Here is a 26,264-nt window from a genome sequence, read left to right as displayed (position 1 = left end):
ACCGGATGTAGCGATCTTGTGCAGGCGTGGTCACACGAGGTCTGCCAGATCGTGGACGGTCACGAGTTGATCCATGTTGTTGGTGACGATTCCATAGCCTTGTGATGGTGCTTGGGTGGACATTCACAGCTCTGGCAACATCTGATCGAGATTCGCCTGCTTCCATGCGACCAATGGCGTTGTTGCGTTGTGCTTCTGTCAGTCTTGGTGTAACTGTATTGCATGTCGGTGACTTAACACTGAGCTATGGAAACCGAGAACCCATCACTTTTATAGGGATTTTACACATGTTGCACTTGTAGAACATGTAGATCTCTCAAACAAATTTATTGGACACGAATGCGTTTTGGCGAAAAATCTGATGTTTTCCTCTGTTTTCAAAGTGCACAACTTTTATTGTCATTTTGGTCTGACAATCAGTGCCTCAACACATGTAACATCACATACTCTGAGCATGTAACGTTATTACATATATTTCTCTTTAAAATAAAAAAAATATCCCTTTTGCGTTTCTTTTTTTGAAGAGTATATGTACATTTTTAATTCAGTAGTAGATCTGAACATCAGAGTTAAATTTCTCTAAATAATGTGCAATGTGTTGTCTTATGAATTATCACTTTTAAAACTTTACAAAAAAAAAGTAAAAGGTTTGTAGTTTGACAATGGGCTATCTGCATTCTACCCAGTATGATATCGAAACCCAGATTCTACTGTTGCAAGTTTACAGACATACCACCAGTCCACTGGAAGGAAAAAAGTAAAAGAAACCAAGCATGTTTTCAAGAACTTCAGGAGGGCTTTGCCTGCTACCAGGATACTGCTCTGAATCCACCAGGGGCCTCGGCAGTCCCCCATACCCTTTGCCTACTTAGTACCTCATAAAATTAATAGGGTATCTTCTAACTGGTTTTAAATTTAAAGCACTACTAATAGGAAGTTCACTAGACTACACACAACAAAGCAATATGCTGTGTGCAATTCTATAAATTAAATAGTGATAAATACTATTATAAGTTAACGGTCTAAAATTATTTAAAAAGAAAACTGAATTTTTCTGTACAATGAAATAAAATACCAAGTGAATCTTTCTGAATAGAATATAACAAAAAATATACTAAAAAAATTTGAATCTCTTTGGACTAAACCCTGAAATAAATATTCTTTTTAAACCTTTCTTCTCCCAAGTTTTCAGATCCATACTTCCAGACCTGCATATGCACATACATGACATATTGATATCAAATTTTTCTCCTTAAATCCTCCTATTTACCACCACTTTAACATTTATTCTTATTATAAATAACAATGAAATATGTAGAGAATAATTTAATCTATGTTTTCATTAAAACAGGCATTGTAACTCGACAGTAAACAGTGCAATTCTACATTTTTATTGACAAAACAAAATTTTTCTAACTACATGATTGCCACCACAAAAAAAAACACAGAATGATAGATATGCTTATTTCACAATATACCAATAAGTGATATAGTTAAGCAGTATGTTTAATGTGCATGTTCTTAAGTAAAACAGAGAAGGCACAATTTCCCCTCACTTTCTAAATTTTCTGGATTTATGACCACTTATTAAACTCTCTGAACCAAACAGAATGAAAGAAAAACTGATTCAAAGCAGTAACCTAAAAGATTATGTGTAATGCAATTTAAGACTACATATAATAAAAGCAAATTTGTATGCAACCATCTCAGTAATAAAAGCACTACATGTCAAACAATCTATATTACAGACAATGAAAGTATACATGAAATTCCAAACACAATGAAAAAATAGAGTCAAACCATTGAAAAAAAAAATCCCCAACAAAAATCAAAATAAAACACATTATGTGATGCTTTTAAATGTGGAAAAAACCAATAGAAAAACCCTTTGGAGAAAACTCAAAGTTGAACTCTCTAATGAGTAAACTAAATAAAATTGCCCAAATTAATTATTTTGAACAAAAAAAAACCACTGACAAATTATTTGAGCAAATTAAATAATAAATTAAAAACAAATATTTATGTGGCAACACAATACACAGAAACAGATCACACCACATTTTCTGCAATAAAAACAGTGAAAGACTGAAATCTATAGATTAAAACAGTAAAATCAAAACCATGTGGGAACTTCTTGACTAAACTATGAATGAAAAGACCACGTTTCTAGATTAATCTATTAAACAAAATACCATGGTAAAAGTTGTTGATAGTTTACCAAAGATCTAACAGTTAAATAATGAAAGAAAAGACAATTCAAAAACCTTAAAATAAACAATGAAACTATTATGAAAATGTGCAAACCAATATGGTACAAAAACATAGAACAGGCTGAGTCCATGAAGTCCTCTGATAATCTGACAATGGAATGGCAACATTTAACTCTAGAATCTGAAATTTTTAACACTTTTGAAATTTTTTAACCATATATATTTTGATAAGGTTGAGATTTATCTGTCTATTTTAAAACTTCCAGAAAAAATAATTTAAATCTGATACACTCACATATTTACATCAAACATTAGTGTATCTTCAAAGCATTTTCTTACAATTTACTTTCTTTTTAATTTAAATTTTTGTTCTCATTAAATGTTTTAGCAAGTATGTTGCTTACCTCAGTCCGATTATATCGTTCACTGTTTGTCACTAGATCTGTAACAGTTGGTAGAACCTACAAAACATGTAAACATTATCTCTATACCTTTCTTTGGGTTCATTTCTGAGCAGTTTTGTTGATAAAATTACCAACACTAGAGATTTTGCAAATATAAAACCAAATAGAATAGTAATATTTAATTGGTTGCACCAATCAAACATCACCCCTAAAAAAACATTTAAAATGTACATTTCCAATTAAACATTAATTATACATTCTTTTAAAGAAATTATTTAGTTATTTTTTATTTCTTTTTTAATTGCACAAACAATACTAGCTCATCCAATCCAACCATGAAAAAGAACTGTGTGAGATAACAAACTGAGTAGGATATAATTTTTGTCAGCAATTTTTATGAATATTTGTTTTATTTGATAAAGAGTTAGAATGATATAAACAGTCCACAATCCAAAAGGTAGGCCTAAAAGCTTCCAGTAATTTCTGTTAAAAATACTATTGAAACTAAGAAAGTTTGTAGACAGCATACTTACATGTGAATAAGAGTCATAACTCAAGAGAGAAAATTCAAATTTTCTTGAAACTGATGATTAGCAGTAAGTACAGTTAATGGGTCACTATTTTAAGATTATTTCTTCAATCTTTATGCTCAACATTATAAGGTTTATTAATATTATTCTAGCAAGTCCTCTTTCTCAACTCTATTTCATTAGCTACAAAACTGCACTTTGGCATGAAACTGAGAGTATAATGTTGCAAAAAATAGAGAATCTGGTTTTAACTTACACTAATAGTGGAACAACCACTATAGAATCTAGTTGAAAGACCATTACAAAATTTCAGCCTTAACTGAATTACTTACAAACTAGCTCTTTCAAAATTATGCAATGGAAGTATTTAAAAAAAAAACTACCTTTTTTCAGTCCTCTGTCTTTCTGATCTTTGCAGTTGGTAAAGATGATCTGGTTTATGCCCTGTTGTTTTAAAGATTGTTCAATCTGCTTCTGAGAGGTTACATCTGCTAAGTCCACCTTGTTTAACACCAGAATATGAGGTTTAACAGCTGTTAGAAGATGGTAGAAGTTAGGATTTCTTCCACTAAATGGAATTTATCATACAGTTAAAGCTATAACCAAACTTATTCTGATCTCATGTGATTTAAGGGCATTTAAACATACAAAAAAAACCACAAAGCCAGAGGCTTTCATTTAAATATTTATCAAGCCTACTCATAAACATCATTAAATTTACTGCATTTACCACATCTGAAGGAAAACTGCTTCAAAAGTCAATCAATCTATTAGAAAAATAAATTTATCTAAGCTGAATATAAGTGTCAAAAATGTATGTTTGTATTCCCAATTCTGTATTCATTATTAAATAGAAAATAATGTACAATGTATCAATACCGTCAATTCCCTCAACAATGTTTAAAGATTTCAATCCGATCCCCTCTAATTCATTGTTTTGCAAGAGAAAATTTCCTACGACACCTTTTATATCACAAAAAACAAGTGTTATCTTTATAACTCTCCTCTGAACCAACAATCCAATGTCCTTCCTAAAGCAAGAAGTCCAAGGTTGAACATAGTACTCCAGGTAAGGCCTAACCAATGATGTATACAAAATAAATTATAGACTCTTTAAACTTATGTTCAATATTTCTGTAAACACCACCTAAGATCTTACTTGCCTTAACTACAGAACACTGCTTGAATGACTTGAGAGACCAAGATCTTCCATAAAATTGTTAAACTTATAATTGTTGTAACGTTGCTCTTTGTTTGGACCATTCTTTTAGATTTGTTGAAGCATAGATTGAATGTCAAATTGTTTTATTTCTTCCTTTAATGTTTCCACAGTTTAAACAGTGTGATAAAATACAGACCATGTTTACTGACAATCTAATTGTAAAACACTACTGCAAAAAACTTACTTACTCTTACAAGATGACTCAATGTGTGATAACAAACACAGATCCAAATACTTCCTTAAAAAAAAAACAAACTTATTCACTCTATTAAATAGAAAAGACCCTCTACCCTTGAATTTATCGGAGAACCTAAAACCAAATATTTAGAACTTCCTAGGTGTTCTAGGCCTACTTTATTAAACTTTATGACACAAAGAACCCTTTAGCTAAGAAATAAGTGACAAAATAAAAGATAAAGCTTACATTATGATGACTTACATGCATGGCCTTGCATTATTTATATTCAAAAATCACCTGCCATTTACCCAACTCATCAAGTGTCTTAGACAAAGCAACAGTATCTTCACAGCTAGCATCACCCAACATCTTAACATTATCTACAAATTTAACAAAGTTATTAACAATTTGTTTATCGACATCACTGACATAACCCAAAATAGAGCAAAGATCCTAACACCGAGTTTCTAGTTGATTGCAGGAACATAAAAACTAAGGCCAATAATTCAAAATAAGACATCATTTTTTTGTTAAACATGAAGAAAACTATTATAATACTTTTACATAAGGGATCATTCAAACAATATAGAATTATAGCTTTATACTCTACAACCCTTTAATTTAATACTGATTTAAGCATATACGTCTAAATTAATGACAATATAGTGAACAGGAAGATAACAGAAAGATTCTCAGCCTACCAGATCTCTCTATCCACCAACCCTAATTAAAGCATCAGAACAAGAAGATATGCTTCCTTCCACAATCTTTTACCAATTAAAGAAAAGGTTAAAGAAACCTAAGCTAACACTACTCCTCATAACAACCAAACTGTTTAAACATTTCAAACTGGTAATCACACTACAGAGCAATTCTGCATCAAAGTTTCTAATGTTGCCCATACATTTCCATTTAGAAATATCACAATTTAAAACCACTAAGTAAAGTCTTCTTTATTCTTAAAGAGTCAAAATCCTTAAGCCTTTTAAATTTCTTGAAGTGTCATTCTGTGCTCTCTTCTGTCCTTATTTTAGTACAGAAGACCAAAATTGCTCAACAGTATAAAACAGATCTCACCAGCCTCGTAGAGATACGTAATCTAAATACTTTTAATTTCAATTATTTTAAAAGAATCTAGAACAGTTGGGTAACTACAAAAAATGCTCTCCACCCTTGTAAAAAGTAACTTCCCTTATCAGCAGTGTTAAGTCTGTTGGACCTTTTCAGTCACTGCTCAGTTGCAAGGGCTGCTGGAACATACTTTTGCCACATTATTTCCATACTCTTCTGAAGCTACTTTTTATTTAACAAAAGTACAAACTCTAAGGAACGTTCCCTTCCACTATGAAAGATATTAATAAACTACAGAATCTGTTCTCTATATATCATTACAAAACACCATATGAAATGTTTAAAATTTGTCACCATAATATTTCCTCTCAAATATTATCCTTCAATTTCTTTATACAGGTAATACAACCCAAAAGAAAACATCCAATCAAATCTGATGGTTGGAATTATGAGGCTAAAATGAAGCCAAAAAAGTGTTAATGTTTCTATGCAGAAAAAGAGAGCATACATTATTTTAACAAATATTGTAAACTATTTAAAAATTATTCATTCAGTGACTGAACCGGCTAATGAGTAAAGGATATTCTTGCATCATGGACTTCCAGAATGCAGTCCACCATTTTCAATTTCTGCTGCATTTGTTTCATTCCTGGAAACCAAAAGAGTAGATAGAATTACAAGAAAATGGTAAGGTTGTAAGCTACATAGAAATATAAAATAGTACAATTGTAAGCTGCATGGAAATAATAAATTGTATGATTATAAACCACATGGAAGTATTACAAAGTGTAAATATAGTTACATCAAAATAGTAAGGTTGTAAGCCATGTGGAAATATCAATAGTATAGTTGTAAACTACTTGGAAATATCAAATAGTAAGATTGACCATGTGGAAATATCAATGGTATAGTTGTAAACAACTTGGAAATATTAAATAGTAAGGTTGTAAGCCATGTGGAAATATCAATGGTATAGTTGTAAACTACATGGAAATATTAAACAGTGAGGTTGTGAGCCATGTGGAAATATCAATGGTATAGTTGTAAACTACATGGAAATATTAAATAGTAAGGCTGTAAGCCATGTGGAAATATCAATGGTATAGTTGTAAACTACATGGAAATATTAAATAGTAAGGTTGTAAGCCAAGTGGAAATATCAATGGTATAGTTGTAAACTACATGGAAATATTAAATAGTAAGGCTGTAAGCCATGTGGAAATATCAATGGTATAGTTGTAAACTACTTGGAAATATTAAATAGTATGGTTGTAAGCCATGTGGAAATATCAATGGTATAGTTGTAAACTACTTGGAAATATTAAATAGTAAGGTTGTAAGCCATGTGGAAATATCAATGGTATAGTTGTAAACTACTTGGAAATATTAAATAGTAAGGTTGTAAACCATGTGGAAATATCAATGGTATAGTTGTAAACTACTTGGAAATATTAAATAGTAAGGTTGTAAACCATGTGAAAATATCAAACATGGTCACTGGAGTTCTATTCTCATTTGCTTTCTTCTATCAAACAAAACAAATGCTATATAAATCAAACAATTATAAAGGAATTTTAACATTAAAATGATCTGAGAATTTCATGAAGAAAAGGACACAGAAGTTAAATAAACAATGTTGCATGTAATATCTTAAACACAGTTGAGTACATGGTCAATAAAAGTACTTGTAACAAATAATAAATCTGTACCACCCCAGTCATTCTTACTGATAAATTTGTCAAATAAGTCCAGTATTTTGAAATACCTAACATTGTAAAGTAAACTATTGACAAAATAACTCTAAGTAAGAAAAGAATTCTAACTAAGAAATAACTTCCTTTTATTTTCCACTGCAAGTCAAAAATTCTAACCTTTATACATGTGTCCTGGGAACCATTTCGATAAATCTTTATTTGCAACTGTATATGACTCCCGAAATTTTGGAACAATGGATGAAATCTTGGATGCCATCACAAACTGCTTCCAGAATGCACTGCAAACAGGAATACAAGTGTTATACTCCCTCTTCCAGAAGGAATTTTGAAATAAAAACTGTAATTACAATGGCCTATTTCACAAAATTAAACAATTTTTTTTCACCATTGCATTGTGGAATTTCTCATTAATTTATTTGTGTATGTGCATGAAGTACCTTGTTATCATATCAAGTTTATGAAATGTATTTACACAATCTTAATACAATAAAAGCATCAGTACTTTATATCTGTTAGACATGGCCAGTGACAGACAGGTAAAACTTCCAGTTATTAAAGCATTTCTTTTATATCATAAAGGACAACTATTAACACTGTGGTGTTCTAATGTAGATTATTTTTACATCATCTATAATTGTGAGAGTTTTAAACTATAATAAATATTATAAACCTTAAACTCTATACAAACATTTATAAGTATAGTAATTTAGATGTGAATCACAATAGAGGTGGCTAGCAAATGAAGCTTGCTGGTGGAAAAAATGATAAATAAAGCCACAGCAGTACCACCATACTGTGATGAGAACTTCCACTTGGAGATATTGAGATTTCTGGGTAGAAAGATGCTGAATAAAAACAAGCTTTGAAACATATGAAACTATTAAAACCACATGACTGAAAATGTATTATTAACCTCTCTAATGACTTTTATCCATACATTTATAGTACTGACCATACCATACTGACCACTAAGTCAAAATATTATTTTCAAATAAGTTAAAAAAAGAAAAAAATTCAAAATGCATCAATACTGTAAAAGTGAAATTTTATCTTACAAGTCCACTATAGTGACACAAGTTTCCAACAGAACATTTGACAGTGTTCACTGACTTACAAACATCTTGTGCACAATTTATAGTTTATTAATATGAAGGGCAGTTAAGATCTTCTTGGTAAGTAACATTAACAACTTTTGTTAGTGAAATATCAGAATATATAAGTTTTAAATGCAAAAGGTTAAAACACTTTCATTAAAACTAAGTGGTTAAAAACTCCAATAGTAAATTTTACTGGCATACCTTAGAAGGAAAAAATTACAGGTACATAGCCTACAGGTAACCAGTACAAATGTACTGAAAAAATTCATATTTTAGTACTATAATCACATTTAATAACCTACAGTGAATTACAACACCTAATCATTACTAACAAAAAGACATGAGTGTGTCAACATGTTCGATAAGTTTTATAACCATTTTGTTTGTGTGAAATTCTTCTAATATTTTATGTTTTGAACTGAAGTCTTATTGAACTAAAATGTTTTTGATAACATTATATTACAAAAGTATATGATAACACCATCAGAAAGTATGTATACATCATATCCAAGTACATGATAACACCATCAGAAAGTATGTATACATCATATCCAAGTACATGATAACACCATCAGAAAGTATGTATACATCATATCCAAGTACATGATAACACCATCAGAAAGTATGTATACATCATATCCAAGTACATGATAACACCATCAGAAAGTATGTATACATCATATCCAAGTACATGATAACACCATCAGAAAGTATGTATAACACCATCAGAAAGTATGTATACATCATATCCAAGTACATGATAACACCATCAGAAAGTATGTATACATCATATCCAAGTACATGATAACACCATCAGAAGTAGTATGTATACATCATATCCAAGTACATGATAACACCATCAGAAAGTATGTATACATCATATCCAAGTACATGATAACACCATCAGAAAGTATGTATATCCATACATGATCCAAGTATACATGATAACACCATCATGAGTACATGTATGTATACATCATATCCAAGTACATGATAACACCATCAGAAAGTATGTATACATCATATCCAAGTACATGATAACACCATCAGAAAGTATGTATACATCATATCCAAGTACATGATAACACCATCAGATAACACCATCAGAAAGTATGTATACATCATATCCAAGTAATGATAACACCATCAGAAAGTATGTATACATCATATCCAAGTACATGATAACACCATCAGAAAGTATGTATACATCATATCCAAGTACATGATAACACCATCAGAAAGTATGTATACATACATCATATAACACCCAGAAAGTATGTATACATCATATCCAAGTACATGATAACACCATCAGAAAGTATGTATACATCATATCCAAGTATATGATAACACCATCAGAAAGTATGTATACATCATATCCAAGTATATGATAACACCATCAGAAAGTATGTATACATCATATCCAAGTACATAACACCATCAGAAAGTATGTATACATCATATCCAAGTACATGATAACACCATCAGAAAGTATGTATACATCATGTCCAAGTACATGATAACACCATCAGTATGTATACATCATATCCAAGTACATAACACCATCAGAAAGTATGTATACATCATATCCAAGTACATGATAACACCATCAGAGTAAAGTATGTATACATCATGTCCAAGTACATGATAACACCATCAGAAAGTATGTATACATCATATCCAAGTATATGATAACACCATCAGAAAGTATGTATACATCATATCCAAGTACATGATAACACCATCAGAAAGTATGTATACATCATATCCAAGTACATGATAACACCATCAGAAAGTATGTATACATCATATCCAAGTACATGATAACACCATCAGAAAGTATGTATACATCATATCCAAGTACATGATAACACCATCAGAAAGTATGTATACATCATATCCAAGTATATGATAACACCATCAGAAAGTATGTATACATCATATCCAAGTATATGATAACACCATCAGAAAGTATGTATACATCATATCCAATTGAGTTGAACTGGTTTAAAAACTTGCAACCGTTAGCAGCTCATACGATCACAAAATTTGATGACTTAGTTAGTTACTAACTATTTTCTGACAGATATTCATTGAAAACATTGTTTTACTAACTGATAATTAGACTTAGATGACTGTATAAGACTAAATACCAGTTAATGATTGTATACACAACTATAACCACAAATGAAACCCGATCACCACAACCTTACCATAAGTACTTGAATTAATAAATAAAACTGTTGAAAAGTGAATTTAAAGTAATTTTTTTAATACTACTCTTGATGTGAGATATAATGTTTGTTTTTTTGAGTAAAGCCACATTGTACTATCTACTATGCCCCACTGCAGGGAATTAAACCCTGGATTCTAGCATCATAAATCATCTGTAGACTTACTGCTGTCCTACCAGAGTACTAGGCAAAGACAAAAATAGTTAAAACACTGATATTAAAGAATGTTACATAAAATCCCACATAGTGGTTTCAATTTTCTATGGTAAGGGGGATAGTCTGATTTTTCTCAAACTTGAAATGACTTACGTCCACCAAGATTTTATTCCTATAAAGGCAAACATTAGTCTTCAATTAATCTATGAATGTGGTGAATTAATATGCAATAAATATGAAATGCAAATCACGTACATTAACTACAGATAGTCAGAACAAAGAGAAAAAATTAAGTCTCCTCAAAATCCTTGTAACGAAGAGATAATACAACGTAAACATTTTTTAAAGAGTCAAGTGAATTTGCTTTAGTACTGTATCACGTATAAGACAACTGAAAAAAAAATTCCATCACAGTATTCCAAATAAAATAACAGAGAACTTGCTTGTAATGAAGAAGCACTGATTTAATGTGATTTAAGAGAAATCTGTTTGTCCTCTAACTCTTCCTACTCCTAAGATTTTGCCTTTGGACTTTTCAAATAGGTTTATTCAACTGGAATATATTCTAAATGTATCAAGAGGAATTTACTTTTATTTTAAAATGAAGAAATTTAATAGCTCCAATGATGACTAAAGTAGGGGTGGCCTTAAATGATAATGATGGGGTTTCTCCAGTTTCCTCTTTCATTACATAGAGCATACATAGATTCTATGCACCTACAATCACTACTGGTATACTTGGGACAAAACACTATTTTACATTCATAACAGGTAAAACATTAATTCCACAAATGTATTTCATTTCCCATAAGTCATTTAAGATAATTCTTTATATACACTCTCTTATACTAACTTACTTATAATGCTTTTTTGATTAAAAAAAACTCAAATACTAAACAAACTGCTACTTAAATAATCAAGCCTAGTGTACAAGAACAATTTTATTCTTACATACTTTCAATCTTTATACTGCCATTGGAATACCCCTAACCATGCAACACACGGGTATATATGCTAATATTTACAAATACATTATTATAACACCTATAAATCACTTATATTAGTTTTATTAGTAGTACGCTACAGTGCTAATAAAAACTGATACAAAATAAGAAGTGAATAATAATAATATTTTCCCACAGGAACACAAATCCAACTTCAAGTCAACTGAGTTCTGTCCAAAATTTGTCAAAATCCTACTACCAGTACGACATTAATAATATTATTAGTTGTTTGTTTTTTCAAGTCAGAAAATATTTCGGCCTAACAAAATATTACAGGATAATAGTGAAGAAAGGTCCAACTCCCTGTGCAAATGATTTTAACCGTGTAGGTTGCTTACATGCTAAGATAGACAATATAAAATATGAGGTAAATATATTTAATTTTAAAATGTAACAGAAATCTTATATTTTTTTTTTATAATCTTAGTATAAACGTATGCAAGAAATAAGCATGATTGTGTTTGACGATTTTAAATACTACATATAATATGTATAATTCTGATGAATAAATTAAGTAATACTTCGTTTATAATTATAGTGCTGTATATTTACTTCTTTTCTTTTTTTTTAATTCAACAGAGAACGAAAAATATACAAAGAATTTGTACCTTTAATATTCCAACATACTTTATTCTTCTTGACTTCAAACTAGGCTGAAATTAGGAGGTCAAATTTCTTTATTCTAAATATTGATAATATGAAAAACAAAATGAGGAACTAAAGAAAGAATTTAAAAATAGTAAATATTTGTTTTTAAATCATATAAAACAGGAGTTTATTATACAGTGGTACCTCGGTTCTCGAACGACTCCCTTCTCGAACAATTCGGTTTTCGAACATGTTGTTTGAGAAAAAAGTGTCTCGGTTGTCGAACATAAACACGGTTCCCGAATCAAGCTGTCGTGCCCCGAACCCCCGAAATAACCCGACTGATAATCCGAACAACCCTTTGACCATTTTCGGTCCACGACAAGCTTGCCCAAAACATTTTACCCTCACCTGTCTCTCAATCCACACCCCCGCCAAAATCTGCTGTGAACGTTTTCGTTTTTCCTTTTGTTTTATTTTTGTTTTTCTAAATATTCTGATTAAATAAGCCACCATGGGATCAAAGAAAGATAATGAAAGCAGCAAACCAAAGAGAAAAGTTGTTAGAGCCACAATTGATGTGAAAAAAGATCTCATAACGAAGTATGAGAGTGGTGTTCGCGTGTCTGATCTTGCTACACAGTTTGGTATGGCGAAGTCAACAGTCTGCACCATACTGAAAAATAAAGAGGTCATCAAAAGAGCTGATGTTGCAAAAGGAGATGACAGTACTTACGAAACAAAGATCACAAACAATGGAAGAGGTAGAAAACTGCTGTTGATTTGAGTAAACGAAAAACAGTTAGCTGGTGATAGCATTTCTGAGACCATCATTCGTGAGAAAGCAAAGCAATTGCATGCTGACCTCCTGAAAAAGACCCCTGGAACGAGTGCTGATACAAGTGATGCCTTTAAGGCTAGTAGGGGTGGTTGGAAAAATTTAGGAAGAGAAATGGCATACATAGTGTGGTGAGACATGGGGAGGGTGCCAGTTCTAACAAAGAGCTGCTGATAAATTTGTTAGCGAATTTAAGGTCTACGAAGAAGCTGAGGGTTTTATTCCTCAACAAGTGTTCAACTGTGATGAGACAGTCCTCTTTTGAAAGAAAATGCCAGAGAGAACCTACATCACCAAGGAGGAGAAGTCACTGCTAGGACACAAGCCAATGAAGAACAGACTAAATCTATTGTTATGTAGTCATGCAAGTGGGGACTTAAAACTTAAGCCTTTGCTTGTGTACCATTCTGAGAACCCGAGGGTTTTTAAGAAAAATAATGTCCTGGAAAGTAAACTAAATGTCATGTAGAGGGCTAATAGTAAAGCATGGGTACCCAGGCAATTTTTTTTATGGAGTGGGTCCATGAAGTGTTTGCCTCAAGTGTAAAGAATTACCTCACGGAAAAACAGTTGCCACTCAAGGTCCTTCTTGTGATGGACAATGCACCTGCTCACCTACCGGCTTGGAGGACGGGTTGGTGAAAAAGTACAGTTTCATTACGGTGAAGCTCTTGCCCCCTAACACGACTCCTCTCATTCAGCCCATAGACCAGCAGGTCATATCGAACTTTAAGAAACTCTACATCAAAGCACTGTTTCAAAGGTGCTTTGAAGTGACCTTTGACACAGAGTTAACCCTCAGAGAGTTCTGGAAAAATCACCTTAATATCCTCCATTGCTTGAGGATCATAGACAAAGCCTGGAGGGAAGTGTGTTTGAGGACCATGAACTCAGCCTGGAAGAAATTGTGGCTAGACTCAGTAGCAGATAGAGACTTTGAGGCTGAGCCTGTTGTCGAGGATATTGTCTCACTAGGCAAGTGTATGGGCTTGAATGTGAGTGGTGATGATGTGGAGGAGTTGGTGGAAGACCACAACACTGAGCTCACCATGGAAGGACTCCAAGACCTTCAGAAGGAGCAGCAACAGAAGGCAACTGAGGAATTGTCTTCAGATGAGGAGAAGGGAAGAAAGGATGTTCCTAGTTCACTAATCAAGGAAATGTGTGGAAAATGGGAAGAATTACAATGTTTTATGAAAAATTTCACCCTGACAAAGCTGAAGCAAACCGCAGTATAAACCTTCTCAATGACAATGCCATGTCTCACTTTAGAAACATTTTAAAATTCAGGTAGAAACAAACCTCATTAGACAAGTTTTTTAGTGAGAAATAGGTTCAGTGAGTCTCAAGCAGGCTGTAGCGGTGCAAATAGACAGAAAAGAGAAAGAACCCCAGAAGGAGAGTTACCTGACGTTTTTATGGAAGATGACTCCTCTTCCAAACAATAATAACCTTCCTATTCTCCACGTTCCTCACCACCTTTTACTTACGCCATCAGCTCTCCTCAGCACAGGTAAAGTGCAGTCAAATTATCATTTATTGTTTTTTTTTATTGTGTTTATAGTTTTTGTGGTTGACATGTAAGTATTATTATATAGGTATAATTAAGCAATATTTTTACTTAAAATGCTTCATAATGCGTAATTTTTCGTGGTCTGTAACGGATTAATTTAATGTACAGTATTTCTTATGCGAAAAATGTATTCGGATTTTGAACAGCCTTCTGAAACGGATTAAGTTCGAGAACCGAGGTACCACTGTAATTGGAATTATTTATTATCGATTATTTACCTAGTAAGGGGTATCACACCTGCGGATTTTGTTAAATGCAGTGCCGTGTTTGAGTTAATCGCAGATTAGGCAGTTGCGAATTTTTTACCCAAGCAAGAAAATACATTCGATATACCTACATGCATATACAAGAAAATGTATGCATAGAAGAAATTTCTCTTACAATGTGGATCTTTATATTCTCAAATTAGCGATAATAATAAGCTAGAATATAAAATGCTAATCTCTAATCTTTTCAATTTGCCGAGATATTATTAAATGCAGTGAATCAACCAAAATGACCCCATTCATATACCTGTAACAGATTTACTATTATATATTTATTTTAATAGCTGCGTTTGTTTCAATTTGATGAATGTGACATATATTGTTGGATGTGTATTGCACAAGTCCCACCTGCTCTCTAGATTTGTAGAAGATTCACGAGAGTAAGAATCAACAATATATGTTTTACGAAAACACTAGTGTATCTTTGAATATTGTTGAACGTTCGAGAATCTCGCCTGGTCGTAAAAGCAAGCTATCATAAGACGCCGAGACAGTACTAGAATATTGTTTGGTTGCTACAGCCAGTAAAATATGAGCCTAGGAAGCTACAGCTGTGAGTAATGCTTATTAATCGGAAAATTACAGATATTTGATCAGATATTTTGTTATTCAGTTTGTTGGTGATAAGAGAGGTAACTTTGTAACGGTCAGTTTATACTACTAAATATTCATGCCGCATCATTGCAATTTTATGTTACTCAAACACAGCTGAAAGGTCAACAATATATATATATATACATTTATTTATATATATAGTTGTATACTGTACGAGATTTAAACCGTTTAAACTAAACATTTGTGATTTTTTGTTATAATAGGAGTCATTCTAAAACGAAAAAGAGAAGGAATTTATATATACTTATTTTCTTCTTGTGGGCACAAGGTAGGTGAAATTGGCTAAACTCATACAGAGATACAACAGTGGAAGAAATATGAAGTTTTCTAAATAGAAACATATGATAATTATCTGAAAGTTTATTTGACCAAATCACACAAGTGATTTTCGAAACATTTAACTTTTTAGAGTAGCATAAAGTTTAAAATTGAATTGGAAACAAATAACTCTCTTTCTTCTTTTCTGTATAGTTATCACTAGAACGATCTGTTCTTTCTATACGTTGAAAACCAACAATCATCTCATTATTATAGTTATTCGATACCACCATAAAAATGTTAAAACATCTATTGTAACTTGTATGTTCCTAAGAGCTTAAATAATATGTCATACTGCAAGATTAAATAAAAAATTCTAAACATCATGTCCACTTTGAAGAATTTAATATTCTGTTCAGTTGCTCAAAATTCTCGTATGAAATCCTGAACATCCCCCCAAGAAAAAACACACATAAAAGAATAAAAAGAAAGCATTTCGCTTGAATTACAGCGCAAAATTTGAAATGATACAGAGAGAAAATCCTAAATCAAAATGATTTTACGTCTCTTAAAAATATCTCAAATACCACAATACGAAACTAAAAGAAAACAAAATGCAATTTTTCTGTATTGTTCCAACACTATTATGTGAGAAGTGTGCGTTAGCGAAATAGTAATACTTTAAACATAAGAATAAAAGAATACTTAAGGAAATATTTAAAAGTGGATAACAAGGAACGCAATATTTCTTCATACAAGGCCAGGAGGGTTAAAGCCTTCGAAATGTAAACTGAGTGTCACGGATTCGAATCCCCATCATACCAAACATGCTCGACCTTTCAGCCATGGAGGGCGTTATAATGTTACAATCCATTCCACTATTCGTTGGTAAAAGAGTGGCCCAAGAGTTGGCGGTGGGTGGCGATGACTAGCTGCCTTCCCTCTAATCTTACACTGCTAAATTAAGAACGGCTAGCGCAGATTTCTCTAGTGTAGCTTTGCGAGAAATTAAAAAAAAAATTGATACAAGAGAAAGAGGCTACCTTATGAACTGCTAAATTGATACATAAGTTAAAGAAAAGTTGAAAACTGTCATTAAAGGTGTACCGGACTTTAACACCTCTATGTCTTGAAAGTTAACTGTAATTGAACAGTTTCGTTGATCACGCCTTCTCATTGGAATTTCACAATAGCACACCACCTAATCTGTGTGAGTAAACTTCTCAAAAGACTGTAGATTTGGTAAGGCGACACGCAAGTATCAAAACTAGTTACCTGGCCTTTGTACTAAGATTTCATTCCGATAGTTTTTTCGTTAATTTGACATTTTTATTTTCACCTATTGTGGTTCTTAAACTCGGGTATTGAAACTGTTACATTTTATCACCGGTAAGAATTTGAGCACTCATCCAGGGAACTTAATATCAGTATGGATGGGCTGTATTCTTCATAAGTGTCTGTGACTTACTGGTGATAAATTCCAACAACAAACAGACACCACACAGCCCACTTGTTTTAAAATAAATAATATTTTTAAACTAATTAAATATATACACAAATGCTCCAGGCCCGGCATGGTCAGGTGGGTTAAGGCGTTCGACTCGTAATCTGAGGGTCGCGGGTTCGCATCCTCGTCGCGCCAAACATGCTCGCCCTTTCAGCCGTGGGAGCGTTATAATATTACGGTCAATCCCACTATTCGTTGGTAAAAGAGTAGCCCAAGAGTTCGTGGTGGGTGGTGTTGACTAGCTGCCTTCCCTCTTGTCTCACACTGCTAAATTAGAGACACAGATCGCCCTCGAGAAGCTTTGCGCGAAATGAAAAACAAAACAAACACAAATGTTTCTTACGTTACTGGTTGTCACAGTTGTATCCAGAACTTTAAATAATTGTCACTTTTTTAAGTTCACACATTCTGGTTCAATTACTTTAGAACACACTATGGCAAGAAAAATTATCATCCTGTACTCTCTCATCACACTGCAATCAATGGATAATTTCACTTTAAAATCACCATAGTTGTAACTTTTTCGTCCAATACCATACACACTAGACCAATTACTTTAGAACGTATTTTAACAAAAATTATTCTTCTACATTCTGTTATTGTAATACAATCTGTCACAAGTTCATCTTAGAAATCGCCACCATAGGCTTATTATGGCTAAATACAGTTATTCAATTTAGATGTATATTTCACTACTTCACTTGAAGTATATTTTGGATTTGGATTTATAAACAGCTAGACAAAGACCAAAACCTTTTCACACACACTACAATATTTTAATGATGCAATAATGTTCAATTTCGAAAAAAAACTTAAGGTTATAATAATATGACAGAGTAATTCACAATAATTGAACTACAGTTCGTATGCTTCGTAAATAAACCTGCAATGAAATTTCCCCTTTTAAATATAACAAGATTTGATTCTCGCATTACGTAACTATCTAAACCATGACTCTTGTACTAAATTTAAATGGAAACACTCGTATATATCTAACACTTAGAAAGAGATGGACCTTCACAAATTCAAATCTAGTGGTTACATATAACCATGAATGATAACCTGAGTGAATTTATTTTATTGTTAAGCACAAAGATAGACAATGGGATACTTGTAGTGTGTCTACCAAGTATAAAAACCTGTTTTTCGTATTGGAACAGAGATACTGGAATGCAACTTGAATCAAAGTAGAAAGATTTTGGTGTTTACTACACTTTAGCATGGTTCTTGAGACCAGCTGGAATATGATAAACGTAATTGTACTAACTGGGCCACTATATTGGTAAAATGGAAGTGTGATGGTACAAAGGGGATTAAATGTGTCGCACGTAATTTTTTTTTTTCGTGTCACCAAACAGTAGAATTTAGGGAAAAAAAAATTAAAACTATATTATTTACTCAACAGTATATTGTTTATTATTATTATTATCTACTCATGTAAGATTAATTTTGACATAGGATTGTTGCATGAATACTCTAATTACATCTTACATTTCTTTCTGACTTTTGTTTTACCAAGTGGATGAAGAGTACAAATGTATTTTTAATACATGAAGAAAATGAATAAACTTTACTGCAATTTCAAGAAGAAATATGGAAATACAATATTATACTATTTCACATAAAACAGTGAATTTGAGAGAATGCCATATTGGCAACAGAATATGGTTATTGTCACAAGTCGTCATCCTCCGAGAATAAAAAAAATTGGGTTGAACAGCTGCCATCAGTTCACCGAGAAAATTATTGTTATTTTAAGATTCTTTAGCAACTAATAATTGTAGTTATTGCTGCTAGTTATGCAAAGTTTCTTAGAAAACTAAAATGTTTGTACAAAGATCCGTAAATTGGTTTAGATACTAGTGTGCACAACTTTTGTATTTGTAAGAATTCCTCATATAAATACAAAATCTAGTTGTCTAAATCTGTTCAAAACTATTAACATTATATTTGTAAGGAATTCCCAAGTTTCTGACGTTCATAGCAGAAAAGTGCTTTGATTGTTTCAGTCTGAAATCACATGCAAAATTTCTAGTCATTAAATTGAAAATATTTTGTACTCTTTAACAAAGTGACAGTAGTTATTTGTCAATTTAACCCTTAAAAAACAGACGCTAACAAACGCTAACTCAAAAAAATTAGTTATTTTATTTTTGAGGTTTGGCTAGCTGATAACAATTTTATAGTTGATTGAAAAACATAAAAGTCAGAATCTCTCAGAGTATGACAATCAGTATCAACTTGTTTTTTAGACTTCTAACAGCATTCTAGAAATGAAAAAACAAGTCAATTTATAAGGTGTTTTGACAAGAACAACCCTGAAGATTACAGTGGCTAAAAATTTATATTTTTCAAATTAACTATCCAATTTGAAAGTTCTTAATTTTTAATAAACAGTTATCGTGTTTTACGCCTTGTAAGACACTTTTTTTTTAAATCCCCTGAAAATCTGCACGTCTTCAAGGACAAAAGTGATGGGTTAAGGCAAGAGGTTAGCTTAGGGTGTACTCAAAACGGCCTCACATACAGATTGTAATCTCATTACTTATCAATAACAAGTATTGTCAATAGCATAAAACATTTAACTAATATGTCAAGATTCTGTGAAGAATATGATGTGTTTGACTGTATTTACTCACTAGGTTGAAAATAAAATCAAGGTGTTGGTTACCAAGTCAAAATATATTGTTCTCAGTATTGTCTTTCCAAAATACTAATGTCTGTCTTCCATGATGTAGCACCTTACAAGGCCTAAAATATGGTATGTTTTTAAATGCAAATTGTGTTATTATATGAAGTGAGAAAAACCCTACACACATATCACACATATTCTTCTGGATTTGATACGTAACACATGATTCATCAACTACTTTGCACAGAAAGTCTACATTGATAAACATTCAAGGACGTTTGAATACATTTATGTCTGCCCCAACTTTGGTTTGCTAAAACATTACTTCTGATTTCATATTATCAAGAGAGATTGTCTAGAGTGAAAGTAAAATGCATTATTTGTATGCAGAACTCTTACTGTTTGTAAGTCCATCAGGTCTAATACTAGCTACATTTTTCAAAGTTCCTTTAAAACAGTTTTAGTAATAAACATATCCTAAAAAAAGATTTTAAGGAACTGGAAAACAAATTCATAAATAGTTTGTTTTGATCTTTTCCTTCATTCTATTCTTAAAAAACCAAACATGCTTTGATCTGAACAGGTGTTGGTTTTTCATTTTGTTAAATATTAACAATATTTTCTAAAAACTGTTCACTGATTATTATTTTTTAGGTATAAAACTCTCACCATGTTCTAGATAATTAACATCTTATATGTGCAGTTTAGGTTCAAAATCACCTCATCAAACGTTTGAGAAACTGACTAGATGTTATACACTTTCCAATTGAAATGTGTAAAAACTTTACTGAATACAATATTATCATAATTGTGCCACTTCTCTTATGATCATATACAGTTGTAAAAACACTGGTTTGATACGAAACGTACATTTAACGCCACTTATGAAAATAAAAAAAAATTACAAGCCTAATAAGTTTTACAGTATTTTGGCAAATTGATACTCTGGATGCCAAAAACCTTAATCAGAACAGTGTTAACATTGAAAATACTTCAGTGTACAGCATTACATTCAAAAGAAGAATTGACAAAAACCTTCCCTAAATGTACAAACACTGTTGTTTTGCACTCCAAGAAAAGTCCAAGCAACATCAAACTAAAGTGTCACTAGCTTTTTCTAAAAGAGATACTACAGAAGATATTTCTTGTTCATCTAGAACTGCACTGACAATTATACGAATGCTTGGTGGAGGGACAAAATATTCTTCAAGGTATCTAGCTACAGTCAAAGCCACACCTTCTTCTTGCATCTGAAACAAGGAAAATCATGTTAACTTTGGTATACAAGCTGAATCATGGAAATGACAATAACATGAGGATATAGTTAGAATCTCATTTTTTTCTATGACTAATACAACAAAAAAACAACTTTAAGATCACAGATATGAACAAATCTTTTTTCCAAGCTAAAACAGTGGTAAATTTCTATTAATCCAAGTTAAATCATCCAAGGTATAATAACAAGAGTAATGAGTACATTTTCTCTTCAACATGTTTCACAGAAATATTTAATATTTTTGAATATGTGTCAACATTTGAATTAAATGAACACCTCTTTTCATGATCATCGTATTATATTTTATTGTTAAGTAGGCCTTTAAAATATTAATTCTTGAAAAGAAAGATTTTTGTGTTATGAAAAATATTTAAAATAACATATAATACAGGGCACAGTTGTCTTTAAACCCTAAAACTCAAGTGTAGACACTGCATGGCTGGAAAGCATCAGAGCATCTTCAACAATAACTGCTTGTCAACAGCTTCTTTCCATCAACATACTGATTACTTTTAACTATTGTACACAACTAGTCAAAAGAAAAATGACATTTTGACTAAATAAAACTCCACCAAGTATAATACCTGTATTTATCAAATTTAAAAACACTTAAATTTTTCAATATAGCTGACACCTACATTTCCTGCATACATTTGGAAATGCAAATCCCAGTCACAGTGAAAAAGTTAAATATCTGGGTGTCTTTTAAAACCATCACATGTGACTTAAAATAAAATAAAAATAAATAAATGCCTACATAATCTACAATCTGCTCCAGGAGGTGTTGTGCCTCTGCTTGATCTGTGATTGTTGTCAATCTTAAATGTTTTATTGGAGACACTTCATCACCACAGACCACTATTTTGGTTAACCTGAAACAAATAACAACAGGAACATTATTTTTGATTTACAAGCTTTATTAAGTTTGAATAAATTCTTAAAAACATAAATTTGACTGAATAAAAACCAGTAAAAAAAAGATTACACTGAACTTCACATAATTCTTGAACTTTGTCTTTCAGAATCTTTTCGTAAGAAAGTTTCTTGGGAGGTTCTTATAAAATCTCCTTTCCTGAACTGTTGAGATTTCAGAAAGTACTAAACTTATTTAGAATGACCAAATTACTTTATATCTTTGTTAGACTCACAAATACTTTACATGTTTCTTGAATCTTTAAAGAATTTGTTAATCTTTCGTTATAGGTATATAGGTGTTATTACTATATTTATATAGATACATCTAACAGACTTTGTAAGTAGTCTATAACTATGTACATACTGTAACACAGTGAATATGAATACCTTTGGAGTTCTTTGTGAGCAAATCTTGCATTCTTCTGTAGTTTTTCTATTAATTCTGTACAAACAATATAGTAATCATAATAATTATGCACAATAAAACCAAATTTTCACTAAGCAAAACTTTTTCAATAGCAATTGCTCTTCAAGAATTAAGTCATTATGTAATCAATAAAATTTGAAAAGATTTTCCATTAATGTACAAAACAAACTTTATTAAAAGGATATATAATACTGGAGATAAAAGTATCATTTCAAGTTAGACATGCAGTTCTACATGTAAAGTTAGTATACAAGTGTAACATAAATAGTCCTTTTACAACAAATTACTTTGTAACATGTGGCACCAAACAGGATAAAAGGGAACATATAGTTCACAAGTAATACAACACTGGCATTTTTATGATTGATTACTAACAGAAGTTTAAAAGTCAATAAAATACCACAATTTGGTTTCATTACAATAAGCTTATATTAACTGATAAAATTAACCAAGCAAAAAATAGCACACCTAGTTTTGACTTGAATATACCCACATCACAACATCCATGACAGAGTAGTAAAATTAAACAATGAAACAATAACACACCTTGCTTTGAATTTAGTGCACTGTCTATTAGAAAGTAGTAAAATTAAACAATGAAACAATAACACACCTTGCTTTGAATTTAGTGCACTGTCTATTAGAAAGTAGTAAAATTAAACAAAGAAGCAATAACACACCTGGTTTTGGCTTCATTACACCTACATCACACCACCTATAACACAGCAGTACAATTACACAAGGAAACAATAACACACCTGGTTTTGGCTTCATTACACCTACATCACACCACCTATAACACAGCAGTACAATTACACAAGGAAACAATAACACACCTGGTTTTGGCTTCATTACACCTACATCACACCACCTATAACACAGCAGTACAATTACACAAGGAAACAATAACACACCTGGTTTTGGCTTCATTACACCTATATCACACCACCTATAACACAGCAGTACAATTACACAAGGAAACAATAACATCTGGTTTTGGCTTCATTACACCTACATCACACCACCTATAACACAGCAGTACAATTACACAAGGAAACAATAACACATCTGGTTTTGGCTTCATTACACCTACATCACACACCACCTATAACACAGCAGTAACACAGCAGTACAATTACACAAGGAAACAATAACATCTGGTTTTGGCTTCATTACACCTACATCACACCACCTATAACACAGCAGTACAATTACACAAGAAAACAATAACACACCTGGTTTTGGCTTCATTACACCTATATCACACCACCTATAACACAGCAGTACAATTACACAAGGAAACAATAACACACCTGGTTTTGACTTGAGGATATCCACAGCAACACTAGCTACAATTGACTGAAGGGGTGGCAGAGAAGCTGAGAAACAGTACCCCAGTCCAGACAGTCTCTGTAAATTTTTAAGTTTTAAAAAATCACATGAAGTCCCATATTCATGATACTTAAGAAAATTATGAATTTCTTTATCACATAGGGATCATCTTAAGTATACATTCAAAAATTCAAATTAACCTGGTTTCAAAAGTACATAGAAATGATTATGAAAATAATAACTAATAATTTTTTTTTTCTGTAACTCAAGATTAATATTAAACAAAAGGCTATAAACAGTGACAAAGTTTCACAAAAATTTGTACAAAATTAAATCAAAGCATTTGAATATAGTAACATTTAACTGTCTGATTTTATTTAAATATAAATATAGAATCTTCAAACTAATGTTGTTTCTATATCACAAGGCATTTATGTTAGCACACATGGACTTCAAATAAAACTTGTTTATATTATACAGAATGTATGCTAACCCCCGTGCATAAGGTTCCGATAATTTTTACCAATGTGATAAGACAAACTATAGACAATATAACTCTGAATCATACCACACGTATATTTACAAAATGTTAGAAGCTTTGAGTGAGCATTACAGTTATGTTGTACGTGAAAAGTAATAAAATATTTACAAGTTATAAAGCTTCTAATGAGAGTTCGTGTGAAATCTGATTTTCATTTCTACAACAGAAATACTTTTTTTCATCTTACAATTTTCACATTGTTTAGGTTTTAAAACCTTAATGCACACTAAGTTTGATTTGGTAAAACTTTATACCTTCTTTCTTATTGTCTCCAACTGTATCAAAGTCATCAATTTATATGAAATTAAAACTTGGAAGATATAAATTAAAACAAAAAAAGACCTTTTCTTTAACAGAATGACTGCAGACTGTAACAGTCAAATACAAATATTTATCTTAATAATAGCTTCTGCTTCTTATCTTTCTCACATCTGTTTTTTTTTATTACCTTAATTGATTTAGAATGTTATTACACATCAGTACATGAAACAATACACCACAGGGACACAGCTTGCTCTAAGCAAAGAGATCAAGTTATATCCTGCAACCTCACATCATGAGAACTATGAAACCAGGTGATCACAGGGATAGTCTAAATTTAACTTTCCTATTAAAAGTTTCTTATTTAACCAAACAAATTTTTACTTTTTACACTTTTGTTAACCAATGGTAAAAATATATATATAACAATAAGTAAACAGTAAAGACAGAAAATTAGAAATATACCTTTCAATTAATGGCCTTGAGAGTACACTTTCATGAAGCTAGTTTATTCACATTATGATGACTGTTGTTAAAAATGTCAAGCTATATTTACATCATCATTTACTACAGGAATTTGAAGGTGCATTTTCACAAATTATTTACCGCTTGGGCAAACTGAAAGACAAAGAAATAAACAAATCTGATTTTCATCCATACAAAAATGCAAACTTACCTGGTGGTCAACAACATAGGAAGAGCCACAGCAGAACCCACCATATGAGCCAATAGCATAATCTAGACAAGCTGAAATCAGGTCTACATCTTCTGTCTATAAAGCATTAAAGATTTTAACATATTTATTGTCTCATAATGCAATATTACTGCTTCTTTTCTCATGAGCCTGTATAATACTGACTTATGGTTAAAGCTTAATAATATTTAACTTTCTACTTAAAATTTAGTCGACTTTAAAAATGTACAAAATGTTTCCAAAGAACACTGTGTATCCAATTTATCATAAATTCTTCAGCAATATTAAAAATCAAGAATATATCTGTTTGAAGTACTTTTCATACATCATATCAATTGCCCAAATATTCTAAAATGAAAATAACTATTTTTAGAAAAAGACCATAGCAACAGAAAGCGTGAACAACTGGTCACAACACAAAAAAATTACTAGTTTACACAAAATACAATTGAAATTTCAGACACACTTAATTGACCAACATTACATTGCAAATCTTCTTCAAAATAAGGTATAACAGCTGCAGTTTACAGAAGAAAATTTTACTCTAAATATGAAGTAAGCCAAATGTTAGTTAACCCTGTTGTAGGTCAAAGTGCAATGTCATGACCTATCAGAAAGTTGGTTGGTTGATTTAGTGTTTTACGGCACAAAGCAGCTCGGCTATCTGCACCAAACTTCTGGTAAAAAGGTAAATATAATTGAAATGTAGTAAAATACATA

At 31.6% G+C, this 26,264-nt stretch overlaps 2 protein-coding genes across 2 annotated transcripts in view; both read right to left on the bottom strand.

Moving 5' to 3' along the window:
- Positions 1-12,216, bottom strand: part of LOC143224031 (mitochondrial GTPase 1-like) — a 28,699-nt gene extending 16,483 nt beyond the window's left edge. Inside the window, 6 exon segments of the mRNA XM_076452494.1 lie at positions 2,615-2,671; positions 3,148-3,197; positions 3,528-3,724; positions 6,201-6,264; positions 7,487-7,608; positions 11,958-12,216. Of these exon segments, the coding sequence (XP_076308609.1) occupies positions 2,615-2,671; positions 3,148-3,197; positions 3,528-3,724; positions 6,201-6,264; positions 7,487-7,586 (468 nt within the window). The 5' untranslated portion in view covers positions 7,587-7,608; positions 11,958-12,216.
- Positions 12,217-19,591: 7,375 nt separating this feature from the next.
- The window catches only part of LOC143224030 (serine palmitoyltransferase 1-like), an 8,480-nt gene continuing 1,807 nt past the window's right edge, over positions 19,592-26,264 (bottom strand). The window contains exons 2-6 of the mRNA XM_076452493.1: positions 25,527-25,622; positions 24,030-24,126; positions 22,677-22,731; positions 22,132-22,246; positions 19,592-21,348 (exon numbers count right to left, since the gene is read on the bottom strand). Coding sequence (XP_076308608.1) covers positions 21,190-21,348; positions 22,132-22,246; positions 22,677-22,731; positions 24,030-24,126; positions 25,527-25,622 — 522 coding nt within the window. The 3' untranslated portion in view covers positions 19,592-21,189. The remainder of the gene's footprint in view (positions 21,349-22,131; positions 22,247-22,676; positions 22,732-24,029; positions 24,127-25,526; positions 25,623-26,264) is intronic.

This window comes from Tachypleus tridentatus, chromosome 8 (genome assembly GCF_004210375.1).
Source record: "Tachypleus tridentatus isolate NWPU-2018 chromosome 8, ASM421037v1, whole genome shotgun sequence".
NCBI classification, from domain to species: Eukaryota; Metazoa; Arthropoda; class Merostomata; order Xiphosura; family Limulidae; genus Tachypleus; species Tachypleus tridentatus.
This window is presented reverse-complemented; position numbering and strand designations above follow the sequence as displayed.